The 17188-nt window shown below is 42.5% G+C and overlaps 1 protein-coding gene across 1 annotated transcript in view; it reads right to left on the minus strand.

Annotated features, from left to right (window-relative positions):
- ddx43 (DEAD (Asp-Glu-Ala-Asp) box polypeptide 43) overlaps window positions 1-17188 on the minus strand; it is a 29963-nt gene that overhangs the window by 8309 nt on the left and 4466 nt on the right. Inside the window, exons 3-12 of the mRNA XM_029752801.1 lie at window positions 11731-11854; window positions 7932-8120; window positions 7686-7767; window positions 7307-7469; window positions 6087-6205; window positions 5789-5899; window positions 5413-5554; window positions 5192-5292; window positions 4927-5014; window positions 1258-1385 (exon numbers count right to left, since the gene is read on the minus strand). Coding sequence (XP_029608661.1) covers window positions 1258-1385; window positions 4927-5014; window positions 5192-5292; window positions 5413-5554; window positions 5789-5899; window positions 6087-6205; window positions 7307-7469; window positions 7686-7767; window positions 7932-8120; window positions 11731-11854 — 1247 coding nt within the window. The remainder of the gene's footprint in view (window positions 1-1257; window positions 1386-4926; window positions 5015-5191; window positions 5293-5412; window positions 5555-5788; window positions 5900-6086; window positions 6206-7306; window positions 7470-7685; window positions 7768-7931; window positions 8121-11730; window positions 11855-17188) is intronic.

Below are 17188 nucleotides of genomic sequence, written 5' to 3' on the forward strand. Positions count from 1 at the left end.
CAGTAAGGGGTCGAGAAGTGTGTTATTTCATTAGCAGGCAAACAGAAGTGTCCTCCCCGCCTATAGCCACCTTTCATTGAGGATACTCACGTGTATCCTACCGTAGATGAGTTTAGAAATATGCCACATCCCCCAAGTCAGTTTTGTTTCGTCACATTTAAAAGCATTATTCTACTTATTGTTTCAACTATAAAATGTCTTGCATAACTAACTGAAATTGTTTTGATCATTTTACACATTTATTTTGGGACCCAGCCCTGTTAACACCATTTGCCTAATGACATGCGAGTTGAGAAGGACCGTCTCATTTCAAGCAAGAGGAAGCGAGAGAGGACGGAGGAGACGCCATATAATGCAAGCAGTAAAATTACATTTAAAAAAACAGATTTAAATAAAACATCTTATGGAACAGCGGGGACTGTGAAGCAACACAAACATTGCCAGACACATGCATACACACACGATAACATACGCACTACACATACACAGATTTAGTACTGTAGGTATGTGGTAGTGGTGGAGTAGTGGCCTGAGGGGACAGTGTTTTGTGAAATCTGTGAATGTATTGTAATGTTTTAAAATTGTATAAACTGCATTCATTTTGCTGGACCCCGGAAGAGTATGGGGATCCATAATAAATACAAATATAACGAGTGCCAGAATCAGATACAATAACTGCTAAAATGACTTGGCAATCTCTCTCCAGTTTTGGTCATTTATTTTCCTCAGTTCACCCATCATGTTGTTTCGCTGACTTGGACATCTGCGATGGGTAGAACGCTTACCTCTTTTCGCCCTTGTGAAAAGTCCACTTAACCTATCAGAAGCAAGGTGGAGCTACTACAATATCCATTACACCAAGGCTATTCAACTATATTCTAAGGGAGACATATGTTTTAAAAAGTTAACTGCAGGGGTGCCAGACATTTGACATGCGATTATTCTTCTAAAGAACTGTATGAAAAATAACATCATATAAAGCACTTAAAATGTTGATAAAAGTAATTAGGGAATTTTAAAATCCTCTGAAAACAAAGTGTTGACTTCGATTTTTGCCAGGGATTTCTTTCTAGATTATTATTTTTTTACACTTATCCAATCTTATACCTAAGTAATTCTGTCAAATATACATGAAGTGCCTCTAGAATCAGACTAGGGATTATCTCTAGTTTTCTCAATGTCTCGCTGACCATCAATGTCTTGCTGACATTGGACATATAACAAGGAGAGAACAGAGGGGTGCAGGGCAACACTCACATTATCTTCTTGCCTACGAAGATGAGCACTTTGTCCTCAGGCTCCATGTTGTGGACGAAGTTAAAGAGATAGGCCTTCTTCTCCTCGTCTTGACAAAAGAGAACAGTCTGCTGCACTGTGTTCACAGCCTGAGAGAGTAGAGAGAAACCTACAGATTATTAGGTTGGGGAGGGACAAACATGAGTGCTGTTAATATGTTTTATTTAACTAGGCAAGTCAGTTAAGAACAAATTCTTATTTACAATGACGGCCTACCAAAAGGCAAAAGGCCCCCTGCGGGGACGGGGGCCTGGGATTAAAAAAATAAAAACAATATAAATATAGGACAAAACACACATCACAAGAGAGATACAACACTACATAACGAGAGACCACAGACAACACAGCATGGTAGCGACACAACATGGTAGCAACACAAAAACATGGTACAAACATTGGGCAAAGTCAACAGCACAAAGGTCAAGAAGGTAGAGACAACAATACATCATACAAAGCCACAACTGTCAGTAAGTGTCCATGATTGAGTCTGAATGAAGCGATTGAGATAAAGCTGTCCAGTTTGAGTGTTTGTTGCAGCTCGTTCCAGTTGCTAGCTGCAGGGAACTGAAAAGAGGAGCGACCCAGGGATGTGTGCTTTGGGGACCTTTAACAGAATGTGACTGGCAGAACAGGTGATGTATGTGGAGAATGAGGGCTGCAGTAGATCTCAGATAGGGGGGAGTGAGGCCTAAGAGGGCTTTATAAATAAGCATCAACCAGTGGGTCTTGCAATGGGTATACAGAGATGACCAGTTTACAGAGGAGTATAGAGTGCAGTGATGTGTCCTATAAGGAGCATTGGTGGCAAATCTGATGGCCGAATGGTAAAGAACATCTAGCCACTCGAGAGCACCCTTACCTGCCGATCTATAAATTATGTCTCCGTAATCTAGCATGGGTGGGATGGTCATCTGAAATCAGGGATAGTTTGGCAGTTTGGGTGAAAGAGGAGCGATTACGATAGAGGAAACCAAGTCTAGATTTAACTTTAGCCTGCAGCTTTGATATGTGCTGAGAGAAGGACAGTGCACCGTCTAGCCATACTCCCATGTACTTGTATGCGGTGACTACCTCAAGCTCTAAACCCTCAGAGGTAGTAATAACACAGATGAGGGGCATTCTTCTTACCAAACCACATGACCTTTGATTTGGAGGTGTTCAGAACAAGGTTAAGGGTAGAGAAAGCTTGTTGGACACTAAGAAAGCTTTGTTGTAGGGCATTTAACACAAAATCTGGGGAGGGGCCAGCTGAGTATAAGACTATCTGCATATAAATGGATGAGAGCTTCCTACTGCCTGAGCTATGTTGTTGATGTAAATTGAGAAGAGCGTGGGGCCTAGGATTGAGCCTTGGGGTACTCCCTTGGTGACAGGCAGTGGCTGAGACAGCAGATTTTCTGACTTTATACACTGCACTCTGAGGTAGTTAACAAACCAGGCCAAAGACCCATCAGAGACACCAAAACTCCTTAGCCGGCCCACAAGAATGGAATGGTCTACCGTATCAAAAGCTTTGGCCAAGTCAATAAAAATAGCAGCACAATATTGCTTAGAATCAAGTGCAATGATGACATCCTTGAGGACATTTAAGGTTGCAGTGACACATCCATAACCTGAACGGAAACCAGATTGCATACCAGAGAGAATACTATAGACATCAAGAAAGCCAGTCAATTGATTATTGACAAGTTTTTCCAACACTTTGATAAACAGGGCAAAATAGAAATAGGATCAGCTTGATCTCCCCCTTTAAATAAAGGATGAACTGTGGCTGCCTTCCAAGCAATAGGAACCTCCCCAGAAAGGACAGGTTAAAAAGGTTGGAGATAGGCTTTACGATGACAGGGGCAGCAACCTTAACTTCTTACATCTACACGTTCCGCTAGCGGAACGTCTGCTCCAATATCCAATGATGGGCGGGGCGCGAAATTCAAACTCCTCTAAATCCGAAAACTTACACTTTTCAAACATATGACTATGTTACAGCTATTTAAAGACAAGACTCTCCTTTATCTAACCAAACTGTCCGATTTCAAAAAGGCTTTACAGCGAAAGCAAAACATTAGATTATGTCAGCAGAGTACCCAGCCAGGAATAATCACACAGCCATTTTTCAAGCTAGCATATCATGTCACATAAACCCAAACCATATCTAAATGCAGCACTAACCTTTGATGATCTTCATCAGATGACACACCTAGGACATTGTGTTATACAATACATGCATGTCTGTTCAATCAAGTTCATATTTATATCAAAAACCAGCTTTTTACATTAGCATGTGACGTTCAGAACTAGCATTCCCACCGAACACTTCCGGTGATTTTACTAAATTACTCACGATAAACGTTCACAAAAAGCATAACAATTATTTTAAGAATTATAGATACAGAACTCCTCTATGCACTCGATATGTCCGATTTTAAAATAGCTTTTCGGATGAAGCACATTTTGCAATAATGTAAGTACATAGCCCGGCGTTACAGGGCTAGCTATTTAGACACCCACCCAGTGTAGCCTTCACCAAAATCACATTTCCTATAAGAAAAATGTTCTTACCTTGCTTGTTCTTCATCAGAATACACTGCCAGGACTTCTACTTCAATAACAAATGTAGGTTTGGTCCCAAATAATCCATCGTTATATCCAAACAGCGACGTTTTGTTCGTGCGTTCTAGACACTATCCCAACGCTAAATCTCGGCCACGAGCATGACGCAAAATATGACAAAAAATTTCGAAATATTCCATTACCGTACTTCGAAGCATGTCAACCGCTGTTTAAAACCAATATTTATGCAATTTATCTCGTAGAGAAGCGATAATATTCCGACCGGGAATCTGCCTGTCTGTAAACTGAGGAAAAAACCAAAAGCCGGGGGCGGGGCGTGTCACGCGCCTAAGGCTTAGTCCATTGACTGACCACTCAGCATTTGCTCTCGTGTGCTTCAGCCAGGGCTTTGAATGACATCATTCCTGTTTTTCCCGGGCTGTGAGACTCCATTGTTGACGTGAGAATTGTCACGTAAGAGCAGAGATCCTTTGTAAACGACAGAGATAATAAAGAAGGGCAAGAAATGTTCAGACAGGGTACTTCCTGAACAGAAGCATCTCAGGTTTTTGCCTGCCATAGGAGTTCTGTTATACTCACAGACACCATTCAAACAGTTTCAGAAACTTTGGAGTGTTTTCTCTCCAAAGCTAATAATTATATGCATATTCCAGTTTCTGGGCAGGACTAATAATCAGATTAAATCGGGTACGTTTTTTATCCAGCCGTGAAATTACTGCCCCCTAGATGTAACAGGTTAAAGAAGATAGAGTCTAAACCATCTGACCCAGATGGCTTTTTTGGGTCAAGTTTTAGGAGCTCCTTTAGCACCTCGGACTAAGCTAGGGCCTGCAATCAATCCAATTGTGGGTTATAGGGATTGCAGCTTTAAAAATTTTCCCGCGTTCACAGAGATCCCATTCACAGTAAACGCAGCATGTCCGCTTAAATCGGAAATTGCCTTTAAAAGCCACAATACATATAACTCTTAATCAGATTGAATCCCAGCCTAGGTCTTAACACATCCCATTCATTTCTTATTTATTTGGAATGAGCAGCAGAAGCATTAGCTCCACTCACAGCCAGGTCCAGAGTTCCCACATAGACCATCATGGGGTTATTCAGGTACGTCTTGGCCAATCGCCTCACTCCCGTGGGCCAGGTGGCACTGAATCAGCCAATCGGAGAAGAGACAAGACATCAAGATGGGCAAAGATCAACAAAAGAATGGTAGGCATTTTAACTCTTACAAAACAGATGAGCTCTATACACTGTGGAACTGAATGTTGATAGAGTTGTAGTCTGTCTGAAGTAACGGGGTGTTCGCATCTTAGGGTCCTTTTACCTGGTCATCATAGTCTGTCTGTCCGGACGGACGTCCAGAAGAATCTTCATGATTTGAGGCTCAAAGCCCATGTCAAGCATCCTGTCTGCCTCATCCAGCACCTAACACAGAAACCCCCAGTTACACACATGCTCACACGCTACCAGCAGTATACAAAGCCACGCACAAATACAGTCGCGCGCATACACATTCTCACCACTGCCCCCCACACATACACACACCAGGTAGGTGATGGAATGCAGGTTGATCAGCTCGTTCATCTGCAGGTCGTTAAACCGGCCAGGCGTAGCGATCACAATGTCTACTCCAGCTGAGATCGCTTTAATCTGGGCCCTGCGGTCTCCACCTCCGTAGACACACACACTACACAGAGACAACACAGAGGGGGAAGCTCCACATGCAGACATCTCCCCTGTAGGTCATAGTATAGATGCGATCTCTTGAAGCCCTTGTGGTTTCATAAGTAGCGTTAGTAATATAGGTATGGTACCTCAATAAGCTAGTGTGTATTATGGTGTTAGTACAGTAGAATAGATGTGGCGCTTGTTGAAGCCTTAGTATGATAATTCTATACAGTGTTAGGAGCACGTATGGTACCATTTGAAGCCCTTGTAGCTGTACTTGTTGCACTCTGACTCAATCTGCAGAGCCAGCTCTCTAGTGGGAGTCAGAACAAGCATACCAGGGCCGTCCTGCTTATCACGTTTTCTGTGGGTGGGTAAACCATGCAAGCACAAATGTAAAAAATGTCACACATCCACAAAATGTAAAGAATGCCTATCCCATTATTTCTGAACTACACATGACCATTAGGGGTAGGGGTCAATCTTGGAATGAGCAATTGTGTGAAAGCCGCATGGCTGGAAGAAATACCAGTATGGTGGTAAAAACATACACAGGCTGGCCATCCATGTGAATGAAGCCAGGTAGGAGGTAGGCCAGTGTCTTCCCTGTGCCTGTCTGGGCGATCGCAATCAGGTCATCTCCTTTCAGCGACATGGGCCAGGCTTGAGACTGGGACAGGGGGGACAACTGTCATCAGCATGGGAATGACGCTGACAACATGGGAGTTATAGTGCAACTGTGTATGGTACTAAGTATCAAATGTGGCATCACAGTAGTGGGCTTACTGTTAGCGAAAACTAAATATTTTCTCACAATAAAGAACTTGTGACTAACAGAGGCGTAACAGAAACTGGGTGCATGCACGCAGAAAGTTTCTGCATACTGAAAATAACTACAGACAACAGTAAGCTATGAGTCATCAAATTGCAGGCATAGACCTCTGAAAAAATGTTGTTCGGTGAGCTTCAAAAAGGCTTTTCCCAATAACATCTTTCACATTTAAAGTTTCAATGTCAAGTGAACAAGTATAACGAAATGCCTTCTTTTGCCAGCGCCAAAATGTCTACTGAATTATGTTCACATTCACTCTTTCCCACAAATTTAAACACATTGGATTGGTGGAGGCATGGGATAGAGTTCCCAACATATTTCTAATACCAGCCATTTCCTTTTAATTCAATCAGTGAAGGAAAGTGAACAAGTAAACACTTTTGGAGGAAGTAGAGAATTGGGAAGTATTACTTTCTAAATCTCTTCATCCGTAGTGCTTTTCATTTGTATATTTTGCAGGAAATCAACTGTAATGTAGCCATTAAGTTATTGTAAATCATCAACTGTAATGTAGCCAACATTTTGTTGGGGGTAAATATGTCTTATATCTCCTAGATATAGGACAGGCACTTCAAAACCTTATTAACTGACTGTCTTTTTGACATTTATGAATGTGTTATTCAATGCGTTTCTATGGGCTATAGTAGTAAAGGTCAAATTCAATATTTTGATAACTAAAGGGGTACTACAATATAATGGCGAAATGATGCATGGTATTAACATCTTAAATCAATATGTTAGCTTAGTTGAACCGCTCCCATCATGCTCCAACTTGAAGGGCATGGAGTGAGTGCACTATATTGGTCAGTTCAAGTTGGAGTGTATTGCTCATCTAAATTGGTCAGTGAAAGTCACTCAAGTCTTTGCTCAGAGACGGTCAAAAGTTGTATACAAACAACAGTAAGGTTTTGGAAGGGAGGTTGGACTCTGAATAAGGACCTGGATAGGAGTTGGCTTGGCGAAGCCGACTCTGACAATATTCTCCATGATCCCAGGATAGTGCAGGAAGGCTTCGTCGAACGTGACCACAGGGTTGGGAAAGGGACGTTTCTCCCCTTCTCCCTCCTTCAGGTCATCCACAAAGATATCGTTATTCGCTTTCCTACGGGAAGAGAGGGTGGAATTAGTCAGGAATTTGGTTACTTTGCTTTCATGTAGGTTGGTACAAAACCAAAGTCTACTGAGAAGAGTTGATACCATTTTACTGAGCAGAAAAAAATAAAAATTGGACTCAGAAAGTGGATAGATAAACAGCATCCTCTGCTGGACAAGAACTACACCCCACTGAGACAAAATTAAGCCCTCGTCCCCAACTTACCTCCATGCCTTTACTTCCTCTTCACACCGACTGGCTACAATCTCTGACTCAAAGTAGAAATCCTTCTTCAGAGGTGGGAGATCTGCAGGGACCCCAAATCAAAACGTTCTATTCAGCCACTAAGAACTCTATCAATCAGAATACTGTCATGTAAGAACACATGAGAATCAAGTGTAGGATCAGCTGTCAATCAGCAGTGACGCAGTACCGGTGTGTGTTGTGCACGTGCGCATCTCCCCCACTCACCCTGCCACTTCATCTCCTCGTATTTGTGCCGGTTCGCCCTCATGGAGACCCAGTCGATGGCCTGTGGAGGATTGTCCTCCAGAGACGCCTGCAGGGCTGCAGCTGACCAGATGGAGCCGCTCCGGCCTCCGCCACCAGCACCCCTAAATCTTCCACCTCTAACCCCAAATCCTCCATCACACCCAGGTTCTGAGAGAGAATGCAATACACAAAGACAAACTCGGTCTGATGAACTAGTAGTCTCGTTCACCAGATGAATCCACCGGACAATACAGGAGGCCCGTTATAGCAGGGAAAGTTTTCATGGAAAGCAGACATTGAAAAGCTTCAGAGAACTCTATACTGTAAGAACACTGACTTGATACAGCAAAAGATGTGATGTTAGTGAAATTAAAAAACGTGACAGGGCAATTCCACTTTTTAACCTCATTTTCATCATCTTCAGCACAATAACATTTCCACATTTTGTAATATAAAATATTAAGTTAAAAAAGTTCTATGACATCAAAAGTTAAAACTTTTTAAAAACAGTGATTTTCAAACACTATGAAATTCACTGTAACGTAGGGAACAAGGACATGCCCTCCCTCTGGCTAGAAAAATCGCTGCAGGTTTTGAAGATCACCGTTTTGTTACTTTTAAACCTACCATGTGTTTATTTTTTAGGACCTTTATCTTTTTACATTTTAGTCATTTAGCAGACGCTCTTATCCAGAGCGACTTACAGTTAGTGCATCTTAAGATCGCTAGGTGAGACAACCACATGACATTTCTCCTCAATAAAGAAGTTAATCAGCAAAGAGTGCTAGTAGGGGGTAAAAAGTCAAGTGCTAGTGTTCGGTCACAAAAGGCATTACATAAAAAAATAGTACCAGTCAAATTTGGACACCTACTCATTCAAGGTTTTTTCTTTATTTGTACCATTTGTTACATTGTAGAATAATAGTGAAGACATCAAACCTATGAAATAACACACATGGAATCATGTAGTAACCAAAACAAGTGTTATCCAAATCAAAATATATTTTATATTTGAGGTTCTTCAAAGTAGCCACCCTTTGACTTGATGACAGCTTTGCACAGTCTTGGCATTCTCTCAACCAGCTTCATGAGGTAGTCACCTGGAATGCATTTCAATTAACAGGCGTGCCTTGTTAAAAGTTCATTTCTTTCCTTTTTAAAACCTCAAGGATCGGATGCATATTCTTGATACCATTTGAAAGGAAACACTTGTTTGTGGAAATGTGAAATTAATGTAGGAGAATAACACAGATCTGATAATACAAAGAAAAGAACATGCGTTTTCTTGTATTTTTTTTGTACCATCATCTTTGAAATGCAAGAGAAAGGCCATAATGTATTATTCCAGCCCAGGCGCAATTTAGATTTTGGCCACTAGATGGCTGCAGTGTATGTGCAAAGTTTTAGACTGATCCAATGAACCACTGCCCAAATGTGCCCAATTGGTTTATTAAGAACTTTAAGTTCATAACTGCACGCTCATCAAAAAAAATAGAATGGTATTATTTCACTGTAATGGCTACTGTAAATTGGACAGTGCAGTTAAATTACCAACAATTTAAACTTTGACAATATCAGATGTCTATGTCCTGGGAAATTCTCTGGGACCCACCAATCCTGTAGAGGTTGCATTTGAGCCCATCACTCGTGTTGTGATAAGGTAGGGTTGGTATACAGAAGATAGGGCTATTTGGTAAAAGACCAAGTCCATATTATGGCAAGAACAGCTCAAATAAGCAAAGAAAAACAGTCCATCATTACTTTAAGACATTGAAGAACTTTGAAACTTTCAATTGCAGTCGCAAAAACCATCAAGCGCTATGATGAAACTGGCTCTCATGAGGACCGCCATAGGAAAGGAAGATGCAGAGTTACCTCTGCTGCAGAGCATAAGTTCATTAGAGTTACCAGCCTCAGATTGCAGCCCAAATAAATGCTAGAGAGTTCAAAGAAAGTGACATCTCAAAACCAACTGTTCAGTGGAGACGGCGTGAATCAGCCCTTCATGGTCGAATTGCTGCAAAGAAAACACTACTAAAAAGGACACCAATAATAAGAGACTTGCTTGGGCCAAGAAACACGAGCAATGGACATTAGACCGGTGGAAACCTGTCCTTTGGTCTGATGAGTCCAAATTTGAGATTTTTGGTTCCAACCGTCGTGTCTTTGTGAGACGCAGAGTAGGTGAACGGATGATCTCCGCATGTGTGGTTCCCACCGTGAAGCATGGAGGTGATGGCTGTTTTGCTGAGGACTGGTTTATTTAGAATTCAAGGCACACTTAACCAGCATGGCTACCACAGCATTCTGCAGCGATACACCATCCCATCTGGTTTGCGCTTAGTGGGACCATCATTTGTTTTTCAACAGGACAATGACACAACACATCTCCAGGTTGTGTAATGGTTATTTGACCAAGGAGTGATGCGAGTGCTGCATCAGATGACATGGCCTCCACGATCACCCGACCTCAAGCCAATTGAGATGGTTTGGGATGAGTTGGACCGCAGAGTGAAGGAAAAGCAGCCAACAAGTGTCCAGCATGTGGGAACTCCTTCAAGACTGTTGGGAAAGCATTCCAAGTGAAACTGGTTAAGAGAACGCCGAGAGTGCAAAGCTGTCATCAAGGCAAAGGGTGGCTACTTTGAAGAACAGAAAATATTTAGATTTTTTTAAACACTTTTTTGGTTACTACATGATTCCATGTGTTATTTCGTAGTTTTGATGTCTTCCTTCACTATCATTCTACAATGTCAAAAATAGTAAAAATAAAATAAAAACCCTTGAATGAGTAGATGGACAAACATTTGACTCGTACTGTGTGTGTGTGTGTGTGTGTACACACACATATTATATATACACATATATACATGTTATTTTTAACACGCTGTTTTCAAATATGTAAGACACTGGTTTGGTGCTGGAGATGATGAATGAGGTCGAATGAAAAGTTGCAAAGTGGCCTTTAAGACAAGATCAAAGTAAATGCAAAAAGCTATATAGTTGAAGAGGTCCTTCAAGAACACTCACCGGCCAGTTTATTAGGTACACCAACCCCATTCACAAAAATGGATCGCTCCTACAGACTGAGTTACGTGGCTGGCCATATAAAGCATGCAGACAGGCATCCAGTTACTGTTTGATTGAACGTTAGAAGGGGCAAAACAAGTGACCTAAGCGACTGAGCGTGGTATGTAGGTAACAGGCTCACCGGATCCAGTATCTCAAACAAACGTCCTTCTGGCCTTTTCACACACATAAGACAGTGTCTAGGGTTTACCGAGAATGGTGCGACTAACAAAAAACATCTAGTAAGCGACATTCCTGTGGGCGAAAACAGCTTGTTGATCGAAGGTGAATGGAAAGAATAGTGCAAGCCAACAGGCAGGCCACAGTCAAATAACAGCGCAGTATAACAGTGGTGTGCAGAATGGCATCTCGGAAGGCACAACTCGTTGATCCTTGTCACGGATGGGCTATTGCAGCAAACGACCACACTGGGTTCCCACTCTTATAACCAAGAACAAGAAGAAGCGGCTCCAATGGGCACGCAATCACCAACACTGGACAATTGAGGAGTGGAAAAACATCGCCTGGAACATGAGAGTTAAGTTTACTTGAGTGGCATGAGCAGTTCCCAGACCTCAATCCAATATAGCATCTTTGGGATTAGATGGAACAGGCTGTTTGCAGCATGAAAGTACCGCCGTCCAATCTGCAGTTTACAGTACCACACTCAGTGCTCTCTCCCTTTCCTATTGGTTTAAGTGTGTTTTACCTCTGCGAAATCCCCCAGGGCCATTGTCTCCGGCTACCAACTCCTCGATCATCTCTCGGGCCTTCTGCTGAACCTTGCTGCTCCCGAAGATTTGCACCTCACCCTCATAGTCCCCCTTGCTGATCTACAACACAAACACATGCAGGGAGGTTAACTCTACAGGGGGAGGGCTTTTGATTAGGTGCCGTGTAGAAAATGTGTCTTTGAACCGTCTTCAAAGTGGTTTCCGCAGTTCGCAAAATTAGCACGACACGAGCTGAATTAAATGTAGAAGGGTTTGAAAATAAACAGCTTGGTTTAAGCTCAGTGCTCCATTGACATTTCACAGAGATTCAACTAGTTCTCTCAAAAACGAGCGTAAAACAGGACATTTCAAATTAATATAAAAAGCGTACACTAAAAAAGGAAATGTCATGTCTGAAAATCGATATCAATCTTAACTCGATTGTTTTATGTCCTGCGGATTGGTGAAAAAAGATGAGTTCAACGGGTTAGTGAGCCAGTCAGGTAGCCAGTCACCTTAATTATGGCACAGAATTCAGCCTAGCTGACACAATATAATTTTCCTGATTTTTATCACTTTTCTGGCCTCCATTGATTTGAATGTTGCGGACTGGAGCTCTGGGGTCATAAAATTAAGTTACATATTTTTTTTAGATTTCAGAAGCCAAAAAATGGCACGCATTTAAAAATGACATTGTTAAAAACGTAATTATGTGTAGTCAGAGCTCCAGTCCGCCCACAATAGTGGCCCCTCAACTCCATCGTAAATCATGGAGTTGAGATTAGTTGTCTAGCCTAATGGTAGCCCATACTCTTAGAGCTAGCTAATTATACTATGCAAGCATTTAGCTGCCGAAACTCAATTTGAAATGCAAATGCACAAAATATAAATCAATATCATTTTTACAATTCCATTTCCTAAACCGATTGCATTTCAATTTGAATTGTCACAAAATCATTTTCATGACTGGTATGCATAATGTCTGCCAATTTGAAAAATAACAAAGTGTGTTTGATATTTTATTTCCATGGTACTATCCAGTACAACACTGACACATTTAAAAATCTAAATGCTTAAAACGGCAAATCTTTACAAAAAATGTGCCATTTCATTTCCTTGTGATAGCATGAATTGCGACAAAAATAATTCTCAATTAACACTGCCTTTCCATAATCCATAATCTGGGTTTAAGACTCAAAATTCAAATGATCAAATTAGATAAATGAATCGCAATGCTTCATTTTGCTATTTCGTTTCCTCATTTGCATTATTGTTTGACCTGTGTTGATTTTTTTGACACAGTGCACAGGGTTTCGGTAAGGACGAGAGGCTGCCTGTGCCTGCTAGCAAGTCATTTTCAGGAGTAGCTGTATCGATGTGGTGGAGTTTTAGGCTGTCCCGGCAACAACAGCCAGGGAGAGACACCACAGAAGAACAGCCAGTGTGCGAGGAATTTGCGGTAGGGAACAATAAAGCTCAGTGGAGGGGACACATAGCTACTTGTAGCTAGCTAATATATGTACACAAAAGTATGTGGACACCCCTTTAAATTAGTGGATTTGGCTATTTTAGCCACGCCTGTTGCTGACGGGTATATAAAACCGAACACCGCCATGCAATCTCCATAGACAAACATTGGCATTAGAATGGCCTTACTGCAGAGCTCAGTGACTTAACATGGTACTGTCATAGTATTCCAACTTTCCAAAAAGTCAGTGTCAGATTTCTGCCATGCTAGAGCTGCCCCGGTCAACTGTAAGTGCTGTTATTGTGAAGTTGAAAGGCCACACAAGCTCACAGAACGAGACCTCCAAGTGCTGAAGCGCATAAAAATCTTCTGTCCTTGGTTGCAACACTCTACAGAGTTCCAAACTGCCTCTGGAAGCAACGTTAGCACAAGAACGGTTCGTCGGGAGCTTCATGAAATTGGTTTTCATGGCCGAGCAGCCGCACACAAGCCTAAGATCACCAGAGTGGTATAAAGCTTGCCGCCATTGGACTGTGGAAACGTGTTCTCTGGAGTGATGAATCACACTTGAACATCTGGCAGTCCGACGGACGGATCTGGGTTTGGCGGATGCCAGGATAATGCTACCTACCCAAATGCATTGTGCCAACTGTAAAGTTTGGTGTAGGAGGACTAATGATCTGGGGCTGTTTTGACATTAGACGATTCTGTGCTTCTAACTTTGTGGCAACAGTTTGACAAAAGCCCTTTCCTGTTTCAGCATGACAATGCCCTGTGCACAAAGCGAGGTCCATACAGAAATGGTTTGGTGAGATCGGTGGGGAAGACCTTGCCTGGCCTGCACAGAGTCCTGACCTCAACTCCATCAAACACTTTTGGGATGAATTGGAACTCCGACTGTGAGCCAGGCCTAATCACCCAACATCAGTGCCCGTCCTCACTAATGCTCGTGGCTGAATGGAAGCAAGCACCCACAGCAATGCTCCAACATCTAGTGGAAAGCCTTCCCAGAAGAGTGGCTAGCTAGCCCACTGACACCGTCTAGCTTCACAACAAGACACCATTGTGGAACACCTTCAGGTACAGCTAGTGGCTTTGTCTTGTAATTTCACATTGGGTAGGTGCATTCAAACAAGTAGCTGTATGACTAGCTAGCAAGGTTATTTATTCTCCTTCCAGATAGCTAGTAAGCTATGATGCACTGAAGTTACTCTAGAGGGGATCACTAATGGTATGTTGCTATTCAAAAACAAAGGAATTATCTGAAAGCATGTCAAACTATATAGTGTAACGTCACACGTACGATAGAACATTTTGTTTAGCTTTTTTTGGGGGTGGGTGGGTGGTTGGGTGTTGCCCAGCTCTCTCACTGTGTCAGAGTTCCAGATGTGGCTGCAGGAGAGTAGTGGTGGACAACACTGGAGGGCATCTTCACTGCCCACATGTAGGACATATACAAGTAAGTATCCCAAATTAGGTACTACTAACTACTTGGATAGATAAGAGGCAGAGATTAGGTGGATATTGTGTACTGCATGTTTCCAAGTCATTACTTGACAGTGATTGTGTAACTCAAAGACACTGTCACACACTGAACAGACCTTGTGAAGAGCACCCTTTGTCATATGCAGTCATCAAATGACTTGGACTTGTTGCAGAATTGTCCCGATTCTCCCGATGTGTGCACTTGCATACTTTCATGATGGAGTTTGCAAGTGCACACCATAAGAGAAGGGTGGAGAATTGAGATGTAGCCCTCATGTGCTCGCTCAACCACCTATACACCCATTCCTGTAGCTGAGGGCTACAGTGATATTACAATGAGGGGATTCAATTAAGCTAGCCAGGGTGGGCGGAGATTTCACCGGATGAAAAGTGATTGTTTTGAAAACCAGGCTGCCTCCGTCTAAAGCCCACAGAGAAGTCGGCTCAAAACAAAATTGCGTATGTGAAGAGTCGCTCTGGATAAGAGCGTCTGCTAAATGACATAAATGTAACATGGAGTAACGATTTAGGATTCAGTGTTCACATGCAGTGTTTGCTCTTCGTTAAAAAAATAAGTACTTTATCTGCCTTCCCAAGTAAAATTTGTAAAATTCTAACATATACTTTATGGAAAATACATATGTTTTCAGAATGATGAATCATGCCATCTTGTTGACAAAACCTGGCAGCGCAAATTACTGTTATATTTGAGCAGGGCGCTCCTCCATCACAGCTTTCACCTATTCATGTCACATAGCCCTGTGAACCCAGTTCCTGATTAATTAAACTCCCTCAATATAAAAAAGGGCTACTCTGCAGCATAGTGTCCACAGTAGAAGAAAAATAATTATATTCATATTGTAGTCCCATGATCCTCCCCCACAGTTCTTGTATGTGACATTTTACAAGTCAAGCTTTCATTTGCATGCCAGTAAATATTGGCAACGTTACAGTATTTAATTATATCCCACAGGGGACAGTACCACAGACTCAGTAAGGGGGAAGATAGATCTATATAATATATGACATGGACTGGAACCAGTCAGAGTTCCTGTGGTCTGATATGAAGGCAACAAAAGCAATACTTGGAAGAAAAGCTTTTTCCAGACCTGACAGTGTGCCTTCCAACTGATCTATTTCGTATTTCAACCCTCAGGAAACTGTGTCATTGCTGTGTACAAGCAACCCCAGCAGCTCCTCCAGCAGACGCAGCCCCCTCCCATCATCAATCTACACACAATACCTCATAATGACAAAGCAAACAGTTAGATTTAAAAAAAAACTTCAAATCAAAATTTAGCTAAGTATTCAGACCCTTTACTCAGTACTTTGTTGAAGCACCTTTGGCAGCGGTTACAGCCTCGATTCTTCTTGGGTATGACGCTACAAGCTCGGCACACCTGTATTTGGGAAGTTTCTCTCATTCTTCTCTGCAGATCCTCTCAAGCTCTGTCAGGTTGGATGGGGAGCGTCACTGCACAGCTATTTTCAGGTCTCTCCAGAGATGTTCGATCGGGTTCAAGTCTGGGCTCTGGCTGGCCCACTCAAGGACATTCAAAGACGCTACTCTTGCGTTGTCTTGGCTGTGTGCTTAGGGTCATTGTCCTGATGGAAGGTGAACCTTCACCCCAGTCTGAGGTCCTGGGCGCACTCGAGCAGGTTTTCAACAAGGATCTCTGTATTTAAAAAATTTAACTTAGCGCCGTTCATCTTTGCCTTGATCCTGACTAGTCTCCCAGTCCCTGCCGTTGAAAAACATCCCCACAGCATGATGCTGCCACCACCATGCTTCACCGTAGGGATGGTGCCAGGTTTCCTCCAGACATGACACTTGGCATTCAGGCCAAAGAGTTCAATCTTGGTTTCTCATGGTCTGAGAGTCATTAGGTGCCTTTTGGCCAACTCCAAGTGGGCTGTCATGTGCCTTTTACTGAGGAGTGGCTTCCGTCTGGCCACTCTATCATAAAGGCTTGATTGGTGGAGTGCTACAGAGATGGGAGAACCTTCCAGAAGGACAACCATCTCCAGAGGAACTCTAGAGCTCTGTCAGAGTGACCATCGGGCTCTTGGTCACCTCCCTGACCAAGGCCCTTCTCCCCAGAATGCTTAGTTTGGCCGGGCAGCCAGCTCCAGGAAAAGTCTTGGTGGTTCCAAACTGCTTCCATTTAAGAATGACGGAGGCCATTGTGTTCTTGGGGACCTTCAATGCTGCAAAACAAATTTGGTACCCTTCCCCAGATCTGTGCCCTCGACACGATCCTGTCTCGGCGCGCCACTGACAATTCCTTCGACCTCATGGCTTTATTTTTGCTCTGACATGCACCGTCAACTGCGGGACCTTATATAGACAGGTGTGTGCCTTTCCAAATCATTTCCAATCAATTTAATTTATCACAGGTGGACTCCAAATCAAGTTGTAGAAACATCAAGGATGATCAACGGAAACAGGATGCACCTGACCTCAATTTTGTGTGTCTCATAGCAAAGGGTTTGAATACTTA

This window comes from Salmo trutta, chromosome 5 (assembly GCF_901001165.1).
Source record: "Salmo trutta chromosome 5, fSalTru1.1, whole genome shotgun sequence".
Taxonomy (NCBI): domain Eukaryota; kingdom Metazoa; phylum Chordata; class Actinopteri; order Salmoniformes; family Salmonidae; genus Salmo; species Salmo trutta.